Here is a 21467-nt window from a genome sequence, read left to right on the forward strand (position 1 = left end):
AGACATCAAAAACGCTAAAAGAAATGAAGTGTGCCTTTGATGAGCTCATTAGTAGACAAGACATGGCTGAGGAAAGAATCTCTGAGCGTGAGGTATTTCAACAGGAACCTCCAAAACTAAAAAGCAGGGAGAAAAAATAATGAAAAAAAAAAAAAAACTGAACAGAATATCCAAGGACTATGGGATAATTACAAAAGGTGCAACATACACATAATGGGAATACCAGAAGGATAAGAAATAGAGAAAAACAGATGATATTTGAAAAAATAGTAACCGAGAATTCCCCAAATTAATGTCAGACATCAAGTAACAGATCCAGGAAGCTCAGAGTACATCAAGCAAGATAAATGCCCCCCAAAAACTACACCTAAGGAATTCATTTCCAAACTATGGAAAATCAAAGAGAAAGAAAAAATCCTGAAAGAAGCCAGAAGGAAAAAAACATCTTACCTATAGCCAAAGATAAGAACTACACCCATACTCCAGTAAACTATGCAATCAAGAGAGTAGAGTAAAATATCTTAAGTGTTGAGAGGAGCACCTGGCTATCTCAGTGGGTAGAGCATACAACTCTTGATCTTGGAGTCATGAGTTCAAGCTTCACATTGAGGGTATAAATACATTGAGCTCAAGCCCCACATTGGGTATAGAGCTTACTTTTAAAAAACTGGGGCACCTGGGTGGCTCACTCGGTTAAGTGTCTGACTCTTGATTTCAGCTCAGGTCATGATCTCATGGTTTGTGAGATTGAGCCCTGCATTGGGCTCTGCACTGACAGCACAGAGCCTACTTTGGGATTTTCTCTCCCTCTCCCTCCCTCCCCCCACCCCTCCTCCCTCTCTCTCTTTCTCAAAATAAATAAATAAATAAATAAACTTTAAAAAAAAATTAAGAGAATTTGTTGCCAGTACACATGCCTTACAAAAAAGGTTTAAAAAAGTTCTTTATAGGCACCTGGGTGGCTCAGTCAGTTAAGCATCTGACTTCGGCTCAGGTCATGATCTCACTGGTCATGAGTTGAAACCCCACGTGAGGCTCTGTGCTGACAGCTAGGACCCTAGAACCTGTTCAGGTTCAGTCTCCTTCCCTCTCTGCCCCTCCCTCATTTGCACTCTGTCTCTCTCTCTCAAATATAAAACATAAACATTAAAAAAAATTTCTTTAGAGAGAAGAAAAACAGATCCAAAAATCAGATCCACCAAAAGGAGCATCAAAGAATGAATAAGGTAAAAAAAAAATTTTATTTTTCTCATTCTTAATTAGTAACAGCTAGCTCAAAATAACAACAGCAACAATGTATTTAGTTATGTACCCTTATGTATATATCTTGTGTGTTGGTATACCAACATGTATATATACTTATGTATGCTTATACATGTGAAATGAATGACAGCAATGATACAAGGGACAAGAGGGAAGAATTAGGATTATTTTGTTATTATAAGGTGCTCATACTATACCTCACTCACACCCTGAAGTGATATACTGGGTTTTTTTTTAATTTTTTTTTTTAACATTTATTTATTTTTGAGACAGAGAGAGACAGAGCATGAACAGGGGAGGGTCAGAGAGAGAGGGAGACACAGAATCCGAAACAGGCTCCAGGCTCTGAGCAGTCAGCACAGAGCTGGATGTGGGGCTCGAACCCATGGACAGTGAGATCGTGACCTGAGCCAAAGTCGGACGCCCAACCGACTGAGCCACCCAGGCGCCCCAAGAAGTGATATACTGTTAATTGAAAATGGGTGGCTGGGGCAACTGGGTGGCTCACTCAGTTAAGGGTCCAACTCTTGATTTTGGCTCAGGTCATGATCTCACAGTTCACGAGTTCAAGCCCCAAGTCGGGCTATGCACTGTCAGTGTGGATCCTGCTTTTCATTCTCCTCTCCCTCACTCTGTCCCTCCCTCTCCCTCTCTCAGAATAAATAAACTAAAAAAAAAAATTTTTTTAATGGACTTGGGGGGTTTCGGGGTGGCTTAGTCAGTTGAGTGTCTGACTCTTGATTTCAGCTCAGGTCATGATCCCAGGGTTGTGCGATCAAGCACCCCTGTGTTAGGCTCTGTGATAAATGTGGAGCCTGCTTGGGATTTTCTTTCTCTCTCTTCCCCCCCCCCACTTTTGCCCCACTCTCTCTATATATAAAGTAAAATAAAAATTTCTAATGGAAGTGAATTAGTTGTAGATTATACTGTAAACTCCAGGGCAATCACTAACAAAAAAAAACAGTAAAAAAAATTGTAACTGATACACTAAGAAACAAGAGAAGATGGCATCATGCAAAACATTCAATTAAAACCATAAAAGGCAGAAAAATAGTGGAGACAAAAATAGGGGGAAAAAAACAAGGGCAATAAGTAGTAAACATTAACAAATATGATAGATATTAATCCAAATATATCAATACTCACTTTGAACATCAAGGTCTAAATGCACCAATTAAAAGAGACTGTCAGAGTGGATCAAACACAATACTCAAACTTATGTTGTCTATAAGAAACCCACTTTAAATATAAAGACACATAGGGGCGCCTGGGTGGCGCAGTCGGTTAAGCGTCCGACTTCAGCCAGGTCACGATCTCGCGGTCTGGGAGTTCGAGCCCCGCGTCGGGCTCTGGGCTGATGGCTCGGAGCCTGGATCCTGTTTCTGATTCTGTGTCTCCCTCTCTCTCTGCCCCTCCCCCGTTCATGCTCTGTCTCTTTCTGTCCCAAAAATAAATAAACGTTGAAAAAAAAAAAATTTTTTTTTAAAAATATAAAGACACATAAATATTAAAAGTAAAGGAATGGAGCAATCCCTATCAAAATAACACCAGCATTCTTCACAGTTAGAACAAACAATTGTAAAATTTGTATAGAACCAGAAAAGAACCCCAGGAGCACCTGGGTGGCTCAGTCTGTTGAGAGTCCGGCTTTGGCTCAGGTCATGATCTTGCGGTTTGTGAGTTCAAGGCCCACATCAGGGTCTGTGCTGACAGCTAGGCCTGGAGCTGCTTCGGATTCTGTGTTTCCCTCTCTCTGACGCTCCCCCACTCATACCTCTGCCTCTCTCTCTCAAAAATAAATAATAAAACATTTAAAAATTTTTTAATAAAAAAAGAAAAAGAAAACCAAAGCTGGAGGCATCACAATTCCAGACTTCAAGCTGTATTACAAAGCTGTAATCATCAAGACAGTATGGTACGGGCACAAAAACAGACATAGATCAATGGAACAGAACAGAAAACTCAGGGGTGCCGGGGTGGCTCAGTTCGTTGGGTGTCCAACTTCGGCTCAGGTCATGATCTCACGGTTTGTGAGTTCGAGTCCCGCACCAGGTTCTGTGCTGACAGCTCAGAGCCTGAAGCCTGCTTCGGATTCTGTGTCTCCCTGTCTCTCTGCCCCTCCCCTAATTGCACTCTGTCTGTCTCTCTATCTCTCTCATAGAAAATGAATAAAACATCAGGAAAAAAAAAAAAAAAAGGAATAAAAAACCCAGAAATGGACAAACGTATGGCCAACTAATCTTTGACAAATCAGGAAAGAATATCCAATGGAAAAAGACAGTCTCTTCAGCCAATCGTGTTGGGGAAACTGGACAGCGACAGGCAGAAGAATGAACCTGGACCACTTTCTTACACCATACACAAAAATAAACTCAAAATGGATAAAAGACCTAAACGTAAGACAGGAAGCCATCAAAATCCTGGAGGAGAAAACAAACAACAACCTCTTTGGCCTAGGCTGCAACAACTTCTTACTTGACATGTCTCCAGAGGCAAGGGAAACAAAAGCAAAAATTAACTATTGGGACCTCATCAAGATAAAAAGCTTCCAGGGGCGCCTGGGTGGCGCAGTCGGTTAAGCGTCCGACTTCAGCCAGGTCACGATCTCGCGGTCTGTGAGTTCGAGCCCCGCGTCGGGCTCTGGGCTGATGGCTCAGAGCCTGGAGCCTGTTTCCGATTCTATGTCTCCCTCTCTCTCTGCCCCTCGCCCGTTCGTGCTCTGTCTCTCTCTGTCCCCAAAATAAATAAACGTTGAAAAAAAAAATTAAAAAAAAAAAAAAAAGATAAAAAGCTTCTGCATAGCAAAGGAAAAAGTCAGCAAAACTAAAAGGCAACTGACAGAATGGGAGAATGATATATCAGATAAAGGGTTAGTATCCAAAATCTATAAAGAACCTATCAAACTCAACACCCAAAAAACAAATAATCCAGTGAAGAAATGGGCAAAAGACATGAACAGACATGTTTCCAAAGAAGACATCCAGAGGGCTAACAGATACATGAAAAGATGCTCAACATCACTCATCATCAGGGAAATACAAATCAACACCACAATGAGATACCACCTCACACCTGTCAGAATGGCTGAAATTAACAACTCAGGAACAACAGATGTTGACAAGGATGGGGAGAAAAGGGAACCCTTATGCACTGCTGGTGGGAATGCAAACTGGCACAGCCACTCTGGTAAAAAATATGGAGGTTCCTCAAAAAATTAAAAATAGAACTACCCTATGACCCAGCAATTGCACTACTAGGTATTTGTCCAAAGAATACAAAAACGCTGATTCGAAAGGGCACATGCACTCCAATGTTTACACACACAAAATACATACATAGATATGATGGGATATTACTCAGCGATCAAAAAGAATGAAATCTTACCGTCTGCAACAATGTTGGAGAACTGATGGAACTAGAGTATATTATGCTAAGCGAAATAAATCAGTCAAAGACAGGTATCATATGATTTCACTCATAAGTGGAATTTGAGAAACACAACAGATGAACATAGGGGAAGGGAAGCAAAAATAAGATAAAAACAGATATGGAGACAAACCATAATGGACTCTTAAACACAGAGAACAAACTGAGGGTTACTGGTGGGGTGTTGGTGGGGGGATAGGCTAAAAGGGCAATGGGCATTAAGGAGGGCACTTGATGTGAACACTGGGTGTTATATATATGTAAGTGATGAATTACTAAATTATATTCCTGAAATTATTACACTATATGTTAACTAACTTAGATTTAAATTTAAGAAATAAAATAAAATAAAAGTTAATGAATGGAGAAAAATATACCATGCTAACACAAATCAAAAGCAGGAGTGGCTACATTAATTTCAGAGAGAGCAGACTCCAATTTTTTTTGTTTTATGTTTATTTTTGAGAGAGAGAGTGTGCACAGAGGTCAGAGGGAGAGGGAGAAAGAGGATCTGAAGGAGGCTCTGAGCTGTTAGCGCAGAGCCTGATGGAGGGCTCGAACACATGAACCACAAGATCATGACCTAAGCCCAAGTCAGATGCTTACCCATCTGAGCCACCCGGGTACCCCCAGACAGAGAAGACTTCAAAGCAAAGAAAGTTATAAAGGGATAAAGCAAAGAAAGTTATAAAGGGATAAAGAAGGGCATTACATAATGATAAAAGGGTCAAATCTCCAAGCTAACAAACATAATGTACCTAATAACAGAGTATCAAACTATGTAACAGAACTGCAAAAAGAAATAGGTAACTTGGGGCACCTGGGTGGCTCAGTCAGTTAATCTTCTGACTCTTGGTTTTGGCTCAGATCATGATCTCACAATTTGTGAGATCAAGCCCTGCTCAGCCTCCATGCTCACAGCATGGAGTCTGCTTGGGATTCTCTCTCACCCTCTCTCTCTGCCCCTCCTTCACTTGCATGTGTGCATGCACACACTCTCTCTCTCTCTCTTTTTCAAAATAAATAAACTTAAAAAAAAAAAAAAAACCAAATAGATAATTCTACTATGTTAGCTGTTGGCAACTTCAACACTCCCCTATCAGAAATGGAGAGATCTAGCAGGCAGCCAATCAGCAAGGGCATAGTTGAACTCAACACACCATCCATCACCTAGACATAATCAACATCTATAGACTAGTTCATTCAAAAACAGAATACACATTTTTCTCAAGCTCAGATGGAACATTCACCAAGGTAGACTACATTCTAGACCATAAGACACAGCTTAACAAATTTAATAGAAATCATTTTTTAAAAAAGAAGAAAAAAATCATACATTTGCTCTCAGAATATAATGTAATTAAACTAGAAATCAGTAAGAGAAGGATACTTGGAAAATCCCAAAATACATAGAGAGTAAACACACTTCTAAATAACACATAGGTCAAAAAAGAAACCTCAAGAGAGCATAAAAAACACTTTTTACTAAATGAAAATGAAAACACCATCTAACAAAATTTGTGGGATGCAGGGAAAGCAGTGCTTAGAGGGAAATTTATAACACTGAATGTACATATTAGGAAAGAAGGTCAAAAATTCAATACTCTAAGTTTCCAACTCAAGAAACTAGAAAAAGAGTAAATTAATCTAAAGTAAGCAAAAGAAAATAATAAAAGTTGAGCATATCAATAAAATTAAAAACAGGAAATCATCGGGGGGGGGGGGGAAGTATCAACAAAACCAAAGCCAGTTCTTTCAAAAGACCAATAAAATCAATAAGCCTCTAGCAAAGTTAACTAAGAAAAAAAGTTACCAATACCAGAAATGAAAGATGTATCTCACTACAGATCCTATGGACATTAAAAAGATAATGAAGAAATAATGTGAAAAATTCTATGCCCACATATTTGATAACCTAGATGAAATGGACAATTCCTTGAAAGACACAATTGCTAAACTCACAATCTGAATTAGAAATAGATAATCGAAATTATTAAAGAATTTAAATCAATAATAACCTTCCAAAGCAGAAAGCACAATGCGGACATGGGTTCACTAATGTATTCTACCAAACATTTAAGAAAGAAATTGTACCAATTCTCTACAATTTCTTTTAGAGGATAGATGGAGAGGGACACCTGGGTGGCACAGTCAGTTAAGTGTCTGACTCACAATCTAGGTTCAGGTCATGATCTCACAGTTCATGAGTTCGAGACCCACACTGGGCTCTGTGCTGATGGAGTGGAGCCTGCTTGGTATTCTGTCTCTCCTTCTCTCTGCCCCTCCTCCCTTGTGTGCACTCTCTTGCTCAAAATAAATAAATAAAATTAAAAAAAATAGAGGACAGAAGCAGAGAGAATTTTACCTATTTCATTCTGTGAGGCCAGCATTATCCTAATACCAAAACCAAGACAATATTATAAAACAAAAAATACAGACCAATATCCCTCATGAGCAGATGCAAAACCCACAAAAAAATTAGTAAATTGAAACCAACAATGTATAAAAAGTATTCTGCACCACAACCAAATGGGATATATCCCAAGTATGCAAGACTAATTCAACACTCAAAAATCAATTAACATAATCTAATTAAAATCATTCAATGCAATCCATCACATCAACAGGCTTTTTAAAAAAGCAAAATCACATGATCCTATCAACAAATGCAGAATATGCATCTGACTAAATACAACACTAAATATAACACATTTTTTAATTAATGATAAAAAAAGCTCTCAGTAGAAGGGAACTTTCTTGATAGAGTATCTACAAAAAACCTACAGCTAATGTCATACTTAAATAGTGAGAAATGACAAGCTTTCCCACCAAGGTCAGGTACTGGCACAGATGTCCTCTTTTACCATTCCTTTTCAACACTATTTTATCCTTCCTTTTCAAAACTATGCTGGAAGTTCTAGCTAATGCAGTAAGACAAGAAAAGGAAATAAATGGAATGCAGATTTGGAAGAGAAAAATAAAACCCTATTTGTTCAAGAGTTTCAAAGTTGGGGGCACCTGGATGGCTCAGTCAGTTAAGCCATTTCGGCTCAGGTCACCATCTCACCATTCATGGGTTTGAGCCCTGTGTCAGGCTGTGTGCTAATGGTGTGGAGCCTGCTTGGGATCCTCTCTTCCTCTCTCTCTCTCTGCCCCTCCCCTGCTCATGAATGCACGCACACTCCCTCTCTCTCTCTCTCAGAATAAATAAACTTTGAAGGTAAAATTCTATAGAAAAAAGGAGTTTCCAGGTTGGTGAACACATGGATGTGCTGGGAGAGTACCACACTCTGAGAGGACATGGAAGCTTCCTGCCATTTCCCCATGCCTTGCCCTATGCAGCATTTCCTTTACCTGTCCTAAGTTATATCCTTTTATAATAAACTAATAATCTATTAAGTAAAAAAAAAAAAAAAAATACTATTTGCTACATGATAGTCTATGTGGAAAATTCTAAAAAATGAACAAAAAAACTCCTGGAACTTCATAAGTGATTATAGCAAGGTGGTAGGATACAAGGTTAATATGTAAAAGTTAATTTCTTTCCTATATACCAGCAATAAACAAATGAAATTTGAAGTTAAAAATAGACTATCATTTACATAAGTACCCATACAATGAAATACTTAGGTTTAAATCTAATAAAATAAATCAAACAAAAATATTTCCAAGACCTATATGAAGTACACTACAAAACTCTCATGAACAAAATCAAAGAACTAAATAATTTTTGTATGTTAAGTAGGCTCCACACCCAATATAGGGCTCAAACTCACAACCCTGAGATCAACAGTCATATGCTCTATCAACTGAGCCAGCCAGACACCTCTCAAAGAACTAAATAAATGGAGAGATATCCCATGAAAGACTCAATATTGTCAAAATGCCAGTTCTTTCCAACTTAATCTATAAATTCATTGCAATCTCAATCAAAATCCCAGCAAGTTAGGGGTGCCTGAGCGGTTCAGCCAGTTAAGTGTCTGACTCTTGATTTCGGTTCAGGTTGTGATCTCACGGTTCGAGGGTTAGAGCCCTAGTCAGGCTCTGTGCTGACAGCACGAAGCCTGCTTGGATTCTTTCTCTCTCCTCTCTCTGCCCCTACCCTCACCCCCCCTGCAAAATAAATTTAAAAAATTTTTTTTAATCCCGGAATGCCGGGGCGCCTGGGTAGGTCAGTCGGTTAAGCATCCGACTTCAGCTCAAGGTCATGATCTCACGGTTGGTGGGTTCATGCCCCGCGTTGGGCTCTGTGCTGACAGCTCAGAGCTTGGAGCCTGCTTCTGATTCTGTGTTTCCCTCTCTCTATGCCCCTCCCCCACTCATGCTCTGTCTCTCTCTGTCTCAAAAATAAAAATAAACATTAAAAAAAATTTTTAAAGGCAGTATGGTACTGACGAAGAATATACGAAAAAATGGAACAGAATAGGGAGTCAACTGATCTTACACAAAGGAGCAAAGGCAAGATAATGGAGCAAAAATAGTCTTTTCAACAAATGGTGCTAGAACGAATGGACAACCAAATGTAAAACAATGAATCTAGACACAACCTTTACACCCTTCACACAATTAACTCAAAATGGATTACAAATCTAATGTAAAACACAGAACTATAAAACTTGTAAAAGACAACAGGAGAAAACCTAGGTGACCCTGGGAATGGGAATGGTTTTTTAGATATAACACCAAAGACACAATCCATGAAAGAAAAAATTATAAAGTAAACTTCATTAAAATTAAAAACTTCCACTCTGCAAAAGACATCATCAAGAGAATGAGAAGACAAGCCAGAGAAAATATCTGCAAAAGACACTTCTGATAAAGGACTGTTATCCAAAATATGCAAAGAACTCTCAAATTCATCAATAAAAACAAACAACTCTATTAAAAATGGGCCAAAGAGGGGCACCTGGGTGGCTCAGTCAGTTGGGCGTCTGACTTCGGCTCAGGTCATGATCTCACAGTCTGTGAGTTCAAACCCCACAGGGGGGCCCTGTGCTGACAGCTCAGAGCCTGGAGCCTGCTTCGGATTCTGTGTCTCCCTCTCTCTCTGCCCCTCCCCCGCTCATGCTCTGTCTCTCTCACTCTCAAAAATGAATAAATGTTAAAAAAAAAAAAGGGGGGGTGCCAAAGATCATAAAATACAGCTCACCAAAGTAATATATAGATAGCAAGAAGCATATGAAAAGATGCTCTACAACATTTCATCAGGGAAAAACAAATTAAAACAACGAGATACCAATACACACCTATTAGAATAGCCAAAATCCAGAACACTGACACTACCAAATGCTTGTGAAGATGTGGAACAACAGTTTTAAGATTATAGTTTCTGATCTATTACTTATTTTACTATGGTAACTGTTTTTTCAAATTATAAATAACTCAACAATACATCAGGGTGTAGGCATTATAAACCAAATCTTTTACCTTTTGGATTCAGGAGGCTGTCTCTTTTTTATCATTTCACGGAGCCTTGCAGCTGACTGCAAAATACACAAAACACACATATAAAGATACTACCTTATAAATTATTAAGTATGCTGCTTTATTGACACTAAAGTAAAATCTATACAGGAAATAAAGTTTCTTAAGATAGGATACCTGCTCTTGGTAAGACAGGAGACAAATATACTATTAATAATAAAGGCAAGTAAATAATACTGTCTAAAGTACTGACATTCTGATACCTTAGACCAAGTTGCTAATGAATTTACATGATTAAACATTAAACATTTCACCAAATATACTACTGTAAATTAAAAAATTTAACTTCTACTATAGGCAATCCTACTTTGATATTTTCCAGAAAAGTGATGTTATGCTTCTATAAATTAAAACATAATTTCTGTTAACTAAAGTCAAAATCAGAGATACTGTGTCTAAGTTTCTGATTAATTTTCAACTTTTAATGACTAAACAATTTAGTCCCTTATTTTAAGTTACCTTCCCTTCCCTCAATTTACAAACACATACCAAATGTTTGGGAATGTGCAGTCAGAGAATTCAAATAATAATTTAATAAAGCTAACAGCTTGCTATCTTTTGGAGGAAAATGTCATAGGCCCTCCTAAAGACCCTTCTAAAGAGCTACTCTCAGGGCACCTGGGTGGCTCAGTGGGTTAAGCATCCATTTTGGCTCAGATCATGATCTCCTGGTTCAGATCATGATCTCATGGTTTGTGGGTTTGAGCTCCACATTGGGCTCTGCACTGACAGCTCAGAGCCTATAGCCTGCTTCAGATTCTGTGTCTCCCTGTCTCTCTGCCCGTCCCCACTCACACTCTGTCTCTGTGTCTCAATAAATAAATAATTGTTAAAAAAATTTTTTTTTACTAAAAAATAATAATAATAAAGAGCTATTCTCTCATACACCAAAGTTTTACCCCCAGTGTGAAGACATAATGTAAATTATACCTTTAGTCATGATGATTATAAAACATTAGCATATTATCTTGACCATTTATCCTTAAAGCTCACAGTATACTGGGGCACCTGGGAGGCTCAGTTGGTCAAGCACCTGGCTCTTGATTTCAGCTCAGGTCATGATGGCACCATTCATGGGATCAAGCCCCGTGTTGGGCTCTGTGGGATTCTCTCTCTCACCTCTCTCTCTGCCCCTCGCCTACTTGCGCCTCTTTCTCAAAATAAATAAATAAATAAATAAATAAATAAATAAATAAATAAATAAATAAAACTTAAAAAAAAAAACTCACTATACAAAGCATATTTCCACCTATTCTTAAAGCTAAAGATTTAAAAAAATAAAAATAAAAAGCTTGTCCTTTCACTCCCATACCACACATCCCTCAATTCATTCCTCCTACATCTCCCTTATCCTTTAGGTAAAGCAATCACTCAGAACATACCCTGTTCCTCTGAATCCAAGACAACCACTCATAAGACCATTATTTTATGTACCAACAACAGTGGGGCAGGGGAGAGAGCTGCCAGTAATAGTTTCCAGATGCCAATTTCAAAAACATTAAAATTTTTTTAAAAAGTCTTAAAATCAATAAAATATGGTAACCACTTCCTATTAAGTGCAAAACTTGCTCCTAATTTTACCCTCCCTTATCTGACACTATGAAACCTGATACTACCAGTATTTTATTGACCTACTGGCAAGAATGGCATCTTGCTTTTAATTAGAAATTCCAAGAGGGCCTGGGTGGCTCAGTCGGTTAAGCATCGGACTTAGGTAGGCATGAGTTTGAGCCTTGCATCAGGCTCTGTGTTGACAGCTTGGAGCCTGGAGCCTGCTTGAGATTCTGTGTCTCCCTCTTTCTCTGCCCCTCCCCTCCTCACACTCTGTCTCTCTCTTTCAAAAATAAAATAAAACATTAAAAAATTTTTGAATAAAAAAAAAAGAAATTCCACACAAACCGCAGACAACTGAAGAGAAGCAAAAAAGTTTGCATTTTCTGATATGTTCTTCAGTCTCTTCCTTTCATACGGTGACAATCCTGAAAATTCATCCTATGAAATTACACCAAAAAAATTCTGTTACTTTGCATGATCCATAGCAAAAGCACCTCACAAAACAAGGTGTTGAATTCTCAAATGTATACTTTCCTTCAAATTGTACCTGTTCTATTCATTTCATGCTATCGTACCAAATGGCACATAATCTTTGCTGCATTGGACACTGAGTGTAAGAGTTTGAATTTGGGATAATCACAAGATATCTGTATGGCTTCTCGATTAGATAACAAGTGATATATCAGAAGTCAAGTAGTGTAACTTAATAGCAAATTATTTCCTACTGGGCATTAATTGTACTATTACTCAAAGTTAACTTTTTATTAAACAAAACAAGAAAACACTCAGTAACAGAACATTTTAAATTCACTGAAAGGATTAAGAAAATTTAGAAAAAAAGAACAATAACAAATGAGATAAACACATGGGAAGAAAAGACAATAAAAAAATCAGGCTTGCAGGTCTGATATCCAACTAATAGTTATAGAGGTAAAAAAAGACGAGCAGAAAAAATGAAAGAGAAAATTATTAGAGATATAAGAAAGTTTCTCAAAACTAAAGACATGTGTTTCCAGATTAAAAGGGCCCAATGAGTATGCAGCACAACAAATGAAAAAAGATCAAAGTCTATACACATTATCACAAAATTTCTTAACACTTGAGATAAGTGAGATTTTAAAAAGTTTGAAAAAAATCACACAAGAATCAGAATGACACTAACTTCCCAATATCGAGGGGAACTGGAAGACAATAGAAAAGTGTGTTTAAAATTTTAAGGAAAAATTATTTCCAACTTACAATTCTAAATCCAATTAATCCATCAATCAAATGTACAGCATAAAGATTTTTTCAGACATGTAAACTACCTCTCATACACCTTTCCTCAGGAAGCTATTATAAGCAGCATTTCACCAAAATGGAAGAATACTCTAAAAAAAGAAAGACCCAAGACAGAATCCAGAATGCAGAAGTTCCAGTAGAGGAGAGATAAAAGAAATTCAAAGGAAAATGGTAAAAAGAAAGGCTAAAAAAGGGTTAAACTGTCCAGAATGAAGTAGAAAGATGAAGGGCCCCAGGAAATGTTTCATGAAAAAAATATATATACATATGAAGCCATTAGAATTCCTTCCTACAACTCTGATAGAGCTTGGGCTGTACCTAATAAGGAGATGAGAAGAGAAAGGAGTGGGTAGGCACATGTGCATAAGGCATAGTGTGAATGAAACAAGTCTTCATCTTCCATGTTAAGTCAACGGATAACATGGAGGGAATAAAAACTAAAACGGCTGAAAGTGCAATTTGGCTATTGGGCAGCAACAATCACAGAGAAGTATGTGGCAGAAAACTGCTGGGTGTTTTGGTTTGTTTCTGAGTATCTGTGTGTGTACATATGGAATTATCTTTGTGTGTATATGCAGTGTATACATATTTGTGTGTGCAGTGCAGTGTATACATATGTATACATGTGTGGAATTATAGGACTTAAATGTGGATGTACATTTATTACTTGGACCAAAATAAAAAATTTTCCTCATACACACAAAATAACAATGACAGCAAAGGTAAAAGGTTATGTTGTCATTGCCTTTACAACTGCTTTCAGAGAAAAACATCACCATCATCATCATCAAAGGCTTTCTAAGATTCTATTTCAAAATGCTACACACTGAAATCAAAGGAGCGCATTTAAATGATTCTACTTACCACAGAAGAAAATTTACTAAGACAAATGATCAGTTTTCTTAAGTGGTATGTGTAATTCAAACTATTCTTACCCATTACCCACCTCTCAAAAACTTACAACATGTAAGAGGAAGACCAATCAAAAAACATCAGGAAAGGGGGCACTCGAAGTAAACATATTATAGGAAAAAGAAGTTAAAAAAAACTCCACTATCTTCAGACACTTAAGATGTTACTGCATCCTGGGGCACCGGGGTGCCTCAATTGGTTAAACATCCAACTCTTGGTTTAAGCTCAAGTCATGATCTCACAGTTCGTGGGCTCGGGCCCCAGACTGGGCTCTGCAATGACAGTGCCAGAGTCTGCTTGAGATTTTCTCTCTCTCTCTGGCCCTCCCTGCTCCCTCGCTCTCTCTCAAAATAAACATTAAAAAAAAAAGTTATTGCATCCACAAAACAAGGGATGCCATGTTTAAAAAATAAAAGAAGTGGGGTGCCTAGGTGGCTTAGTCAGTTAAGTGTCCAACTTTGGCTCAGGTCATGATTTCATGGTTCATGAGTTAGAGCCCCACATCGGGCTCCATGTTGGCAGTACTGGGCCTGCTTGGGATTCTCACTCTCTCCTCTCACTCTGCCCCTCCCCCACTCACGTGCACTCCCTCTCTCTTTCAAAATAAACTTAAAAAAAAATCAGGGGTGCCTGAGTGGCTCAGTCAATCAAGTGACCAACTCTTTGTTTCAGTTCAGGTCACAACCTCACGGTTCGTGAGTTCAAGCCCCACTTTGGGCTCCAAGCTGGCAGTGCAGGGCCCACTTTGGATTCTCTCTCTCTCCTTCTCTCTCTGCCCCTCCCCTACTCATATTCTCTCTTTCTCATATTAAATAAACTTTAAAAAATTATTTAAAAAAAATAATCAAAGAAATAACTTGGATTAAAAGCTTGTGGCACCTAGTTGACTCACTTAGTTAAGCGTCTGACTTCAGTTCAGATCATGGTCTCTCAGTTCCTGAGTTCAAACCCCACATTGGGCTCCACACTAGCAGTGCAGAGCCTGCTTGTGATTCTCTCTCCCCTCTTTCTGCCCCTCCTCTGCTCATGCTTTCTCTCACTCTCAAAATAAATAAACTTAAAAAAAAATGCTTGATGCCAAAAATTCAAACAATGTATGAACCTATTCATGTACTGTTCTCAAAATGACAAAACTGTAGATATGAAGAACAAATTAGCAGTTGTCAGGGGCAAAGGAGGATGAGAGGGAGAGCTATAGGCATAACTACAAAGAAATAGCCTGGTGGGGTGCCTGGGTGGCTCAGTCAGTTGAGTGCCCGACTTTAGCTCAGGTCATGATCTCACGGTTTGTGAATTCGAGCCCCGCATCAGGCTCTGTGCTGACAGCTCAGAGCCTGGAGCCTGCTTCGGATTCTGTGCGTCCTCTCTCTGCCCCTCGCCCACATGTGCTCTATCTCTGTCTCTTAAAAATAAATAAATGTAAAAAAATTTATAAAAAAAAAAAAAGCCTGGAAACAAAAAAATAGCCTGGGGCAGCTGGCTTGCTCAGTTGGCAGAACAAGCAACTCTTGATCTCAGGGTCATGAGTTCAGGCCCTACATTGGGCCTGGACCCTACTTAAAATAAATAAATAATTTTAAAAATTAGCCTGACGGAGATTTTTGTGGAGATGGAATAGTTCTATATCTTGATTATGGTGATAGTTGTATTAACAATATGTGATAAAATGACACAGAACTATACACACACCTTGTACCAATGTGAATTTCCTAGTTTTGATAATGTGATATAGTTATATAAGATGTACACATTGGGAAAAACTGGGTGAAGTGTACATGATACCTCTCCATACTATTTCTGCAAATTGCTATGAATCTATAATCACTTGGAGATAAAAGTTTCTTGAAAATAGATGTTTCTCACAACTAACATCACACTTAATGGTGAAAGACTGAAAGCTTTTCCCCTAAAGCTCAGGATTAAGAAAATATGTCTGCTCTTGCTACTTCTATTCAACACTGTACTGGAAATTCTAGGACAAATAGGACAGGACAATTGGGAAAAAATAATAATAAAAGACATCCAGATTGAAAAGGAAAAAATAAAGCCATCTTTATTGCCAAAATATGACCTTATATATAGAAAATACTTTAAGAATTCATACAAGGGGTGCCTGGGTGGCTCAGTTGGTTAATCATCAGACTTCAGCTCAGGTCATGATCTCACAGCTCGTGAGTTCAAGCCCTGTGTCAAGCTCTCTGCTCTCATCACAGAGCCCGCTTTGGATCCTCTATCTCCCTGTCTCGCTGCCCCTCCCTCCCTCTCTCTCTTTTTCTCTCTCAAAATAAACAAATATTTAAAAAATTAATTTTTAGGGGTGCCTGGGTGGTTCAGTCAGTTAAGCATCCAACTTCAGCTCAGGTCATTGTCTCATGGTTCATGAATTCGAGCCCCACATCAGGTTCTGTGCTGACAGCTCAGAGCCTGGAGCCTGCTTTAGATTCTGTCTCTCTCTCTGACCCTGACCCGCTCCTGCTCTGTCTCTTTCTCTTAAAAATAGTAAGTGTTAGGGGCGCCTGGGTGGCGCAGTCGGTTAAGCGTCCGACTTCAGCCAGGTCACGATCTCGCGGTCCGTGAGTTCGAGCCCCGCGTCGGGCTCTGGGCTGATGGCTCAGAGCCTGGAGCCTGTTTCTGATTCTGTGTCTCCCTCTCTCTCTGCCCCTCCCCCGTTCATGCTCTGTCTCTCTCTGTCCCAAAAATAAATAAACGTTGAAAAAAAAAATTTAAAAAAAAAAAAAAAAAATAGTAAGTGTTAAAAAAAATTAATTTTTAGGAAAGACTGAACCCTAAAAACATTATGCTCAAAGAATCCAGACACAAGAAGCCATGTACCAGATGATTCCATTTACATGAAATGTCCAGAATAAGCAAATATATAGACAAAGAAAGTAGATTAGCTGTTTCCAGGGCTGGGTTAGGGAGGTGGGGAAGTTGGTAGTCACTGTTAATTGGCAGGGGTTTCTTTTCATAGTGAAAAAAATATTCTGAAACTAGACAGTGGTAATGATTGTACAGTACTGTATATATACTAAAAACCACTGAACTGTATACTTTTAAATAGTTAATTTTATGTTATGTAAAATTTATTTCAATAAAAATATATGCTTGATGATAGAAACCAGATACGTGCATAGTCTCAAACCATCTCCCTCCAAATATTTAATAATTACGAAGGGAAAAATATTGTTTCCATTAGAGAATCCTGACAGATACCACCTTAGCCAAATGATCAAGTTCAACATCACCAGTAAAATATATCAACATCACAGACACCCTAATATGATGCACTGAGGAGGGCACATTCACTTCTGTGGTATCCTTCCCCAAAAATGCAAAGCCTTAATATAATCTTGAGAAAATAGACAAACTCAAATTGAGGAACATTACATAAAATGACTATTCAGTACTCTTTAAAGGTGCCAAAGGTTATGGGGCGCCTGGGTGGCTCAGTCAGTTAAGTATCTGACTTCAGCTCAGGTCATGATCTCAAGGTTCACGAGTCAGAGCCCTGCATCAGGCTCTGTGATGACAGCTCAGCACCTAGAGCCCACCTCAGATTCTGTGTCTCCCTCTCTCGCTGCCTCTCCCCCCCCCACCCCGCTCATACTCATTCTCTCTCAAAAATAAATAAAAATCATTTAAAAAAAAGTGCCAAGGTTATGAAAGACTAAGGAACTGTCACAGACTGGAGGAGACTACAGAAACACGGCTATTAAATGCATTGTGCAATCCTAAACTGGATACTGGAACAGAAGAAGGATATTAGGGGAAAAAAACAGTGAAATCCTAATCAAGTCTGTACTTTAGTTAATATTATTCTACCAAGGTTAATTTCTTTGTTTGATAAGTGTTCTATGGTTACGTATGGTATTAACACAATAGGAAGCTATGTGAAAGACACGTATATCAGAATTCTCTGTATTATTTTTGCAACTCTTCTGTAAGCCCAAAATGTTTTCAAAACTTAAAATAAAGCTAACTGTTAAGAAATTCTCTATCAAGTTAAAACATTTAATAAAAGTGCTGAGAGATAAAATTTTCCAAGTTTCCCAGAAAACAGAATAAAATTCTAGACTTATAGGCTAATACACTTGTCTGTGCTGTGAAAAAAGCCTCCCCTCATTTGAAGAAGAAATAAGCTTGTAAATAAAATATTGTTTCTCAAGCATGGTACCACAAAACCTAGTCATTTTAACTCCAAAAAGATAACTAATGAAAAGGAAGAGAAAAGAATGAAATGTCCTATAAAAGATGTTAGATCTTTCAGTTTGTCCGAAGAAAATGTATGCTGGGCATTTATAACTCTACTTGACTAGCTTCAGTACTTACTTAGAAATGTTCTAATTTCTGACTCTATATCCTTAAATCAAATTAAAATCTCGATAGATGAATGGATAAAGATCGGGGGGCGGGGGCGTACCTGGCTGGCTTAGCCAGCAGAACATGGCACTCTTGATCTCGGGGTTATAAATTCGAGCTCTACAATGGGTGAGATTACTTAAAAAATCTTTAAATCCACGGGGCGCCTGGGTGGCGCAGTCGGTTAAGCGTCCGACTTCAGCCAGGTCACGATCTCGCGGTCTGTGAGTTCGAGCCCCGCGTCGGGCTCTGGGCTGATGGCTCGGAGCCTGGAGCCTGTTTCCGATTCTGTGTCTCCCTCTCTCTCTGCCCCTCCCCCGTTCATGCTCTGTCTCTCTCTGTCCCCCAAAAAATAAATAAACGTTGAAAAAAAAAATTTTAAAAATCTTTAAATCTTAATTTAAAAAAAAGGAAAAGAAGATGTGGTATATACATGAAATGGAGTATTATTCAGTCATAAAAAAGAATGAAATCATGGGGCACCTGGGTGGCTCAGTCAGTTAAGTGTCCGACCTCAGCTCAGGTCATGATCTCACAGTCTGTGAGTTCGAACCCCATGTTGGGCTCTGTGCTGACAGCTCACAGCCTGGAGCCTGCTTCAGATTCTGGGACTCCTTCTCTCTCTGCCCCTCCGCCTCTCACGCTCTCTCTCTCTCTCTCTCTCTCTCTCTCTCTCAAAAATAAACATTAAAAAAAAATTTTTTTTTAAAAGAATGAAATCTTGCCATTTGCAGTAACATGGATGGAGCTAGTGAGTATAATGCTAAGTGAAGTCAGTCAGAGAAAGACACATACCATATGATTTCACTCACATGCAGAATTTAAAAAATAAAACAAATAAGCACAGAAAAAAAAAGAGACAGATAAACCAAACAACAGATTCTTAACTATAAAGAACAAACAGATGGTTGCCAGAGGAGAGGTGGGTAGTGGGATAGGTAAAATAAGTGAAGGGGATTAAGAGTACACTTATGATGAGCACTGAGTAGTATACAGAATTGTTGAATCACTATATTGTACACCTGAAACTAATATAACATTGTATGGTAACTATATTGGAATTAAAATTAAAAACAAACAAAAAAAAAACTTTAAAATAAATTAAAAAATAAAAATCTACTTTAGCCTCATACACTGAGAGTCTTATAGTCAAAGAGGCCAAAGAAATAATCTAATCCATTGGTTCTCAAAATGCCAGTCTGAACCAATAGCATCTCTAGGAAACCGTGTTAGACATGCCAATTCCTTACCCCACTCCAAAACTTCTGAATCAGAAACTCTAGTGATGGAGCCCTGCAATGGAGTTTTAACAACTCTCCAGGCAATTCTGATATAGGCTAAAGGTTGAGAATCTCGGGCCTTATTGAATTCCCTCACTTAGAGGCAATTTGCTTACAATCACAAGGTGTCTTAGAAGCAGCCACGTCTAAAACTTAAGCTTTCAATCCCCAATCCAATGCACTAATGACTTAACCCTCGAGTTCCCATCAAGGTCCTAGTTCTTATCTCTGAGACAACAAAGCATAAATTGAATTCCTATTTCAAAAGAACACCACCACAATTATCCTATCTTTCTCTACCATCACTTTCTGTTCCATCAACTTTTTGACATGTGGTATGGTTTCATCTTGTCTTGCACAAAATATGTCACTTTAAATGAAGTACAACACTCCTGATAGGTAATAGAAGCCCCAAAATTAGATGCCTAATTTCTTAAACTGATTCAAACTATTATTTTAAATAGAACTAATAAGTTTTTTTTCCATGTGTCTTCTCTACTCCATCATTTTTCCCCTTGTTGTATTTAGAGGAAATACTCAGCTATATTAATCAATTAATGATAATTTTCCTGCCCTGATATCAAGGGTCACTCAAACGCCATACGTCCCACAGGCCAAGTTCTTCTGGCACATTGTGCGTAAATATGTAAAAATGAGCAAGACACCATAAAGCATGAGTAAACCCAAAAATATTTACAATAAACTGAGAGGAAGAAAAAGGGAAACAGAATGAAAATTAAGTCAATCCTCTCCTGGACAAATCAAAACCAAGAGCAAAATTAACCAAGGAAGTTATCTGTTAAGCATTTAAAAAATAAAATTTCAATTAAATATACATAGACCCTGGACTGTGTAAGCTTATCAGAACTTCAAACTGTAAAATAAGAAAAACCTGAATAAGCTAGTAATTAAATTCTTACCAGGCCTAGTGTGGTATCTTCATCACTGTCTAGATTCTGAATGCTTTCCATATCAACACTGGGAATCACTGTATCTGAAGTGCTCTTGTGTTGTCGCTTGTTACTTTCAGTACAAACATCTAAGGATGATTTTTGCAAGGTGGATTCTGTCTTGGAGGATGTGGCTTCCATCTTTGGAGTTAAAATCCTCCTGCAAGTTTTCCTTATTTCAGTCTTCTTACATTTCTTACATACAAATTCATTGTTAGAATTCTTATTCAATAGGGATTTGGGGTGCTTAAATTGGTCTGACTTATAATTACTGAGTGAAAACGGGACAAGATACACCTTAGGTGTTTTTCCTAAAACTGTAGTCTGTACTGGTCTCAGAGATACACAAGTGATGTTTTGGTTTTCTTTATATTCATTCACCTATTTGGGTCAATAAAAGAAAGCAGAGCATTAAAACCCCAGATCCTATGCCTCCTCTTACAGATCTGTGTAAAATAAATCTAATTCTTAATTCCTGATGAAAATATAAATCCAAACTGTTAGCTTGTAAGGAAACTTTTTTCCCCACCATAATCTAAATACCCAATTCATAGCCTGAATTTAATTATTATACTGGGCGCATTTCTTACCCATGAGTCTGCAGACATATAACAATATAATGACTACATTTATAACTGAGGAGACTATGGCAACTGTCAGTTTCTGAGTAACTGGAATTTCCAGAGTGAGAAGCCGGCATTAACTGCTTCAAAACCAAGTGCAGGGTCCCTGATCCCACTCTGCCCCTATTTTGGGGGTTATTGGTAAAAACCTTCCTCAACACTGAAGGTCTAGTTTCCATAGAGGAAAATCAGGGCAGGTATCCTCAATTATCTTTTGAAGCAACACCCCCGAAAAACCCATTAGTTGAGAGATGCCCCAAGGAGCAATTTTGAAAATAGTTCTGGAGTGCTAAGGTGGAAGGTGCCAAATCCTCGTGTCCTCCCAGGCCTGTGCC

The 21467-nt window shown here is 38.3% G+C and overlaps 1 protein-coding gene across 8 annotated transcripts in view; it reads right to left on the minus strand.

Moving 5' to 3' along the window:
* WDR76 (WD repeat domain 76) overlaps positions 1-21467 on the minus strand; it is a 64030-nt gene that overhangs the window by 40493 nt on the left and 2070 nt on the right. For 4 of the 8 annotated variants that reach the window (XM_047861685.1, XM_047861681.1, XM_047861684.1 and 1 more), the window contains exons 3-5: positions 20480-20890; positions 12073-12165; positions 10117-10172 (exon numbers count right to left, since the gene is read on the minus strand). In XM_047861685.1, the coding sequence (XP_047717641.1) occupies positions 10117-10172; positions 12073-12165; positions 20480-20890 (560 nt within the window). The remainder of the gene's footprint in view (positions 1-10116; positions 10173-12072; positions 12166-20479; positions 20891-21467) is intronic. The other 4 variants (XM_047861688.1, XM_047861687.1, XM_047861682.1 and 1 more) reach the window with 3 other exon arrangements.

The sequence above is a fragment of the Prionailurus viverrinus genome, chromosome B3 (assembly GCF_022837055.1).
Source record: "Prionailurus viverrinus isolate Anna chromosome B3, UM_Priviv_1.0, whole genome shotgun sequence".
Taxonomy (NCBI): Eukaryota; Metazoa; Chordata; class Mammalia; order Carnivora; family Felidae; genus Prionailurus; species Prionailurus viverrinus.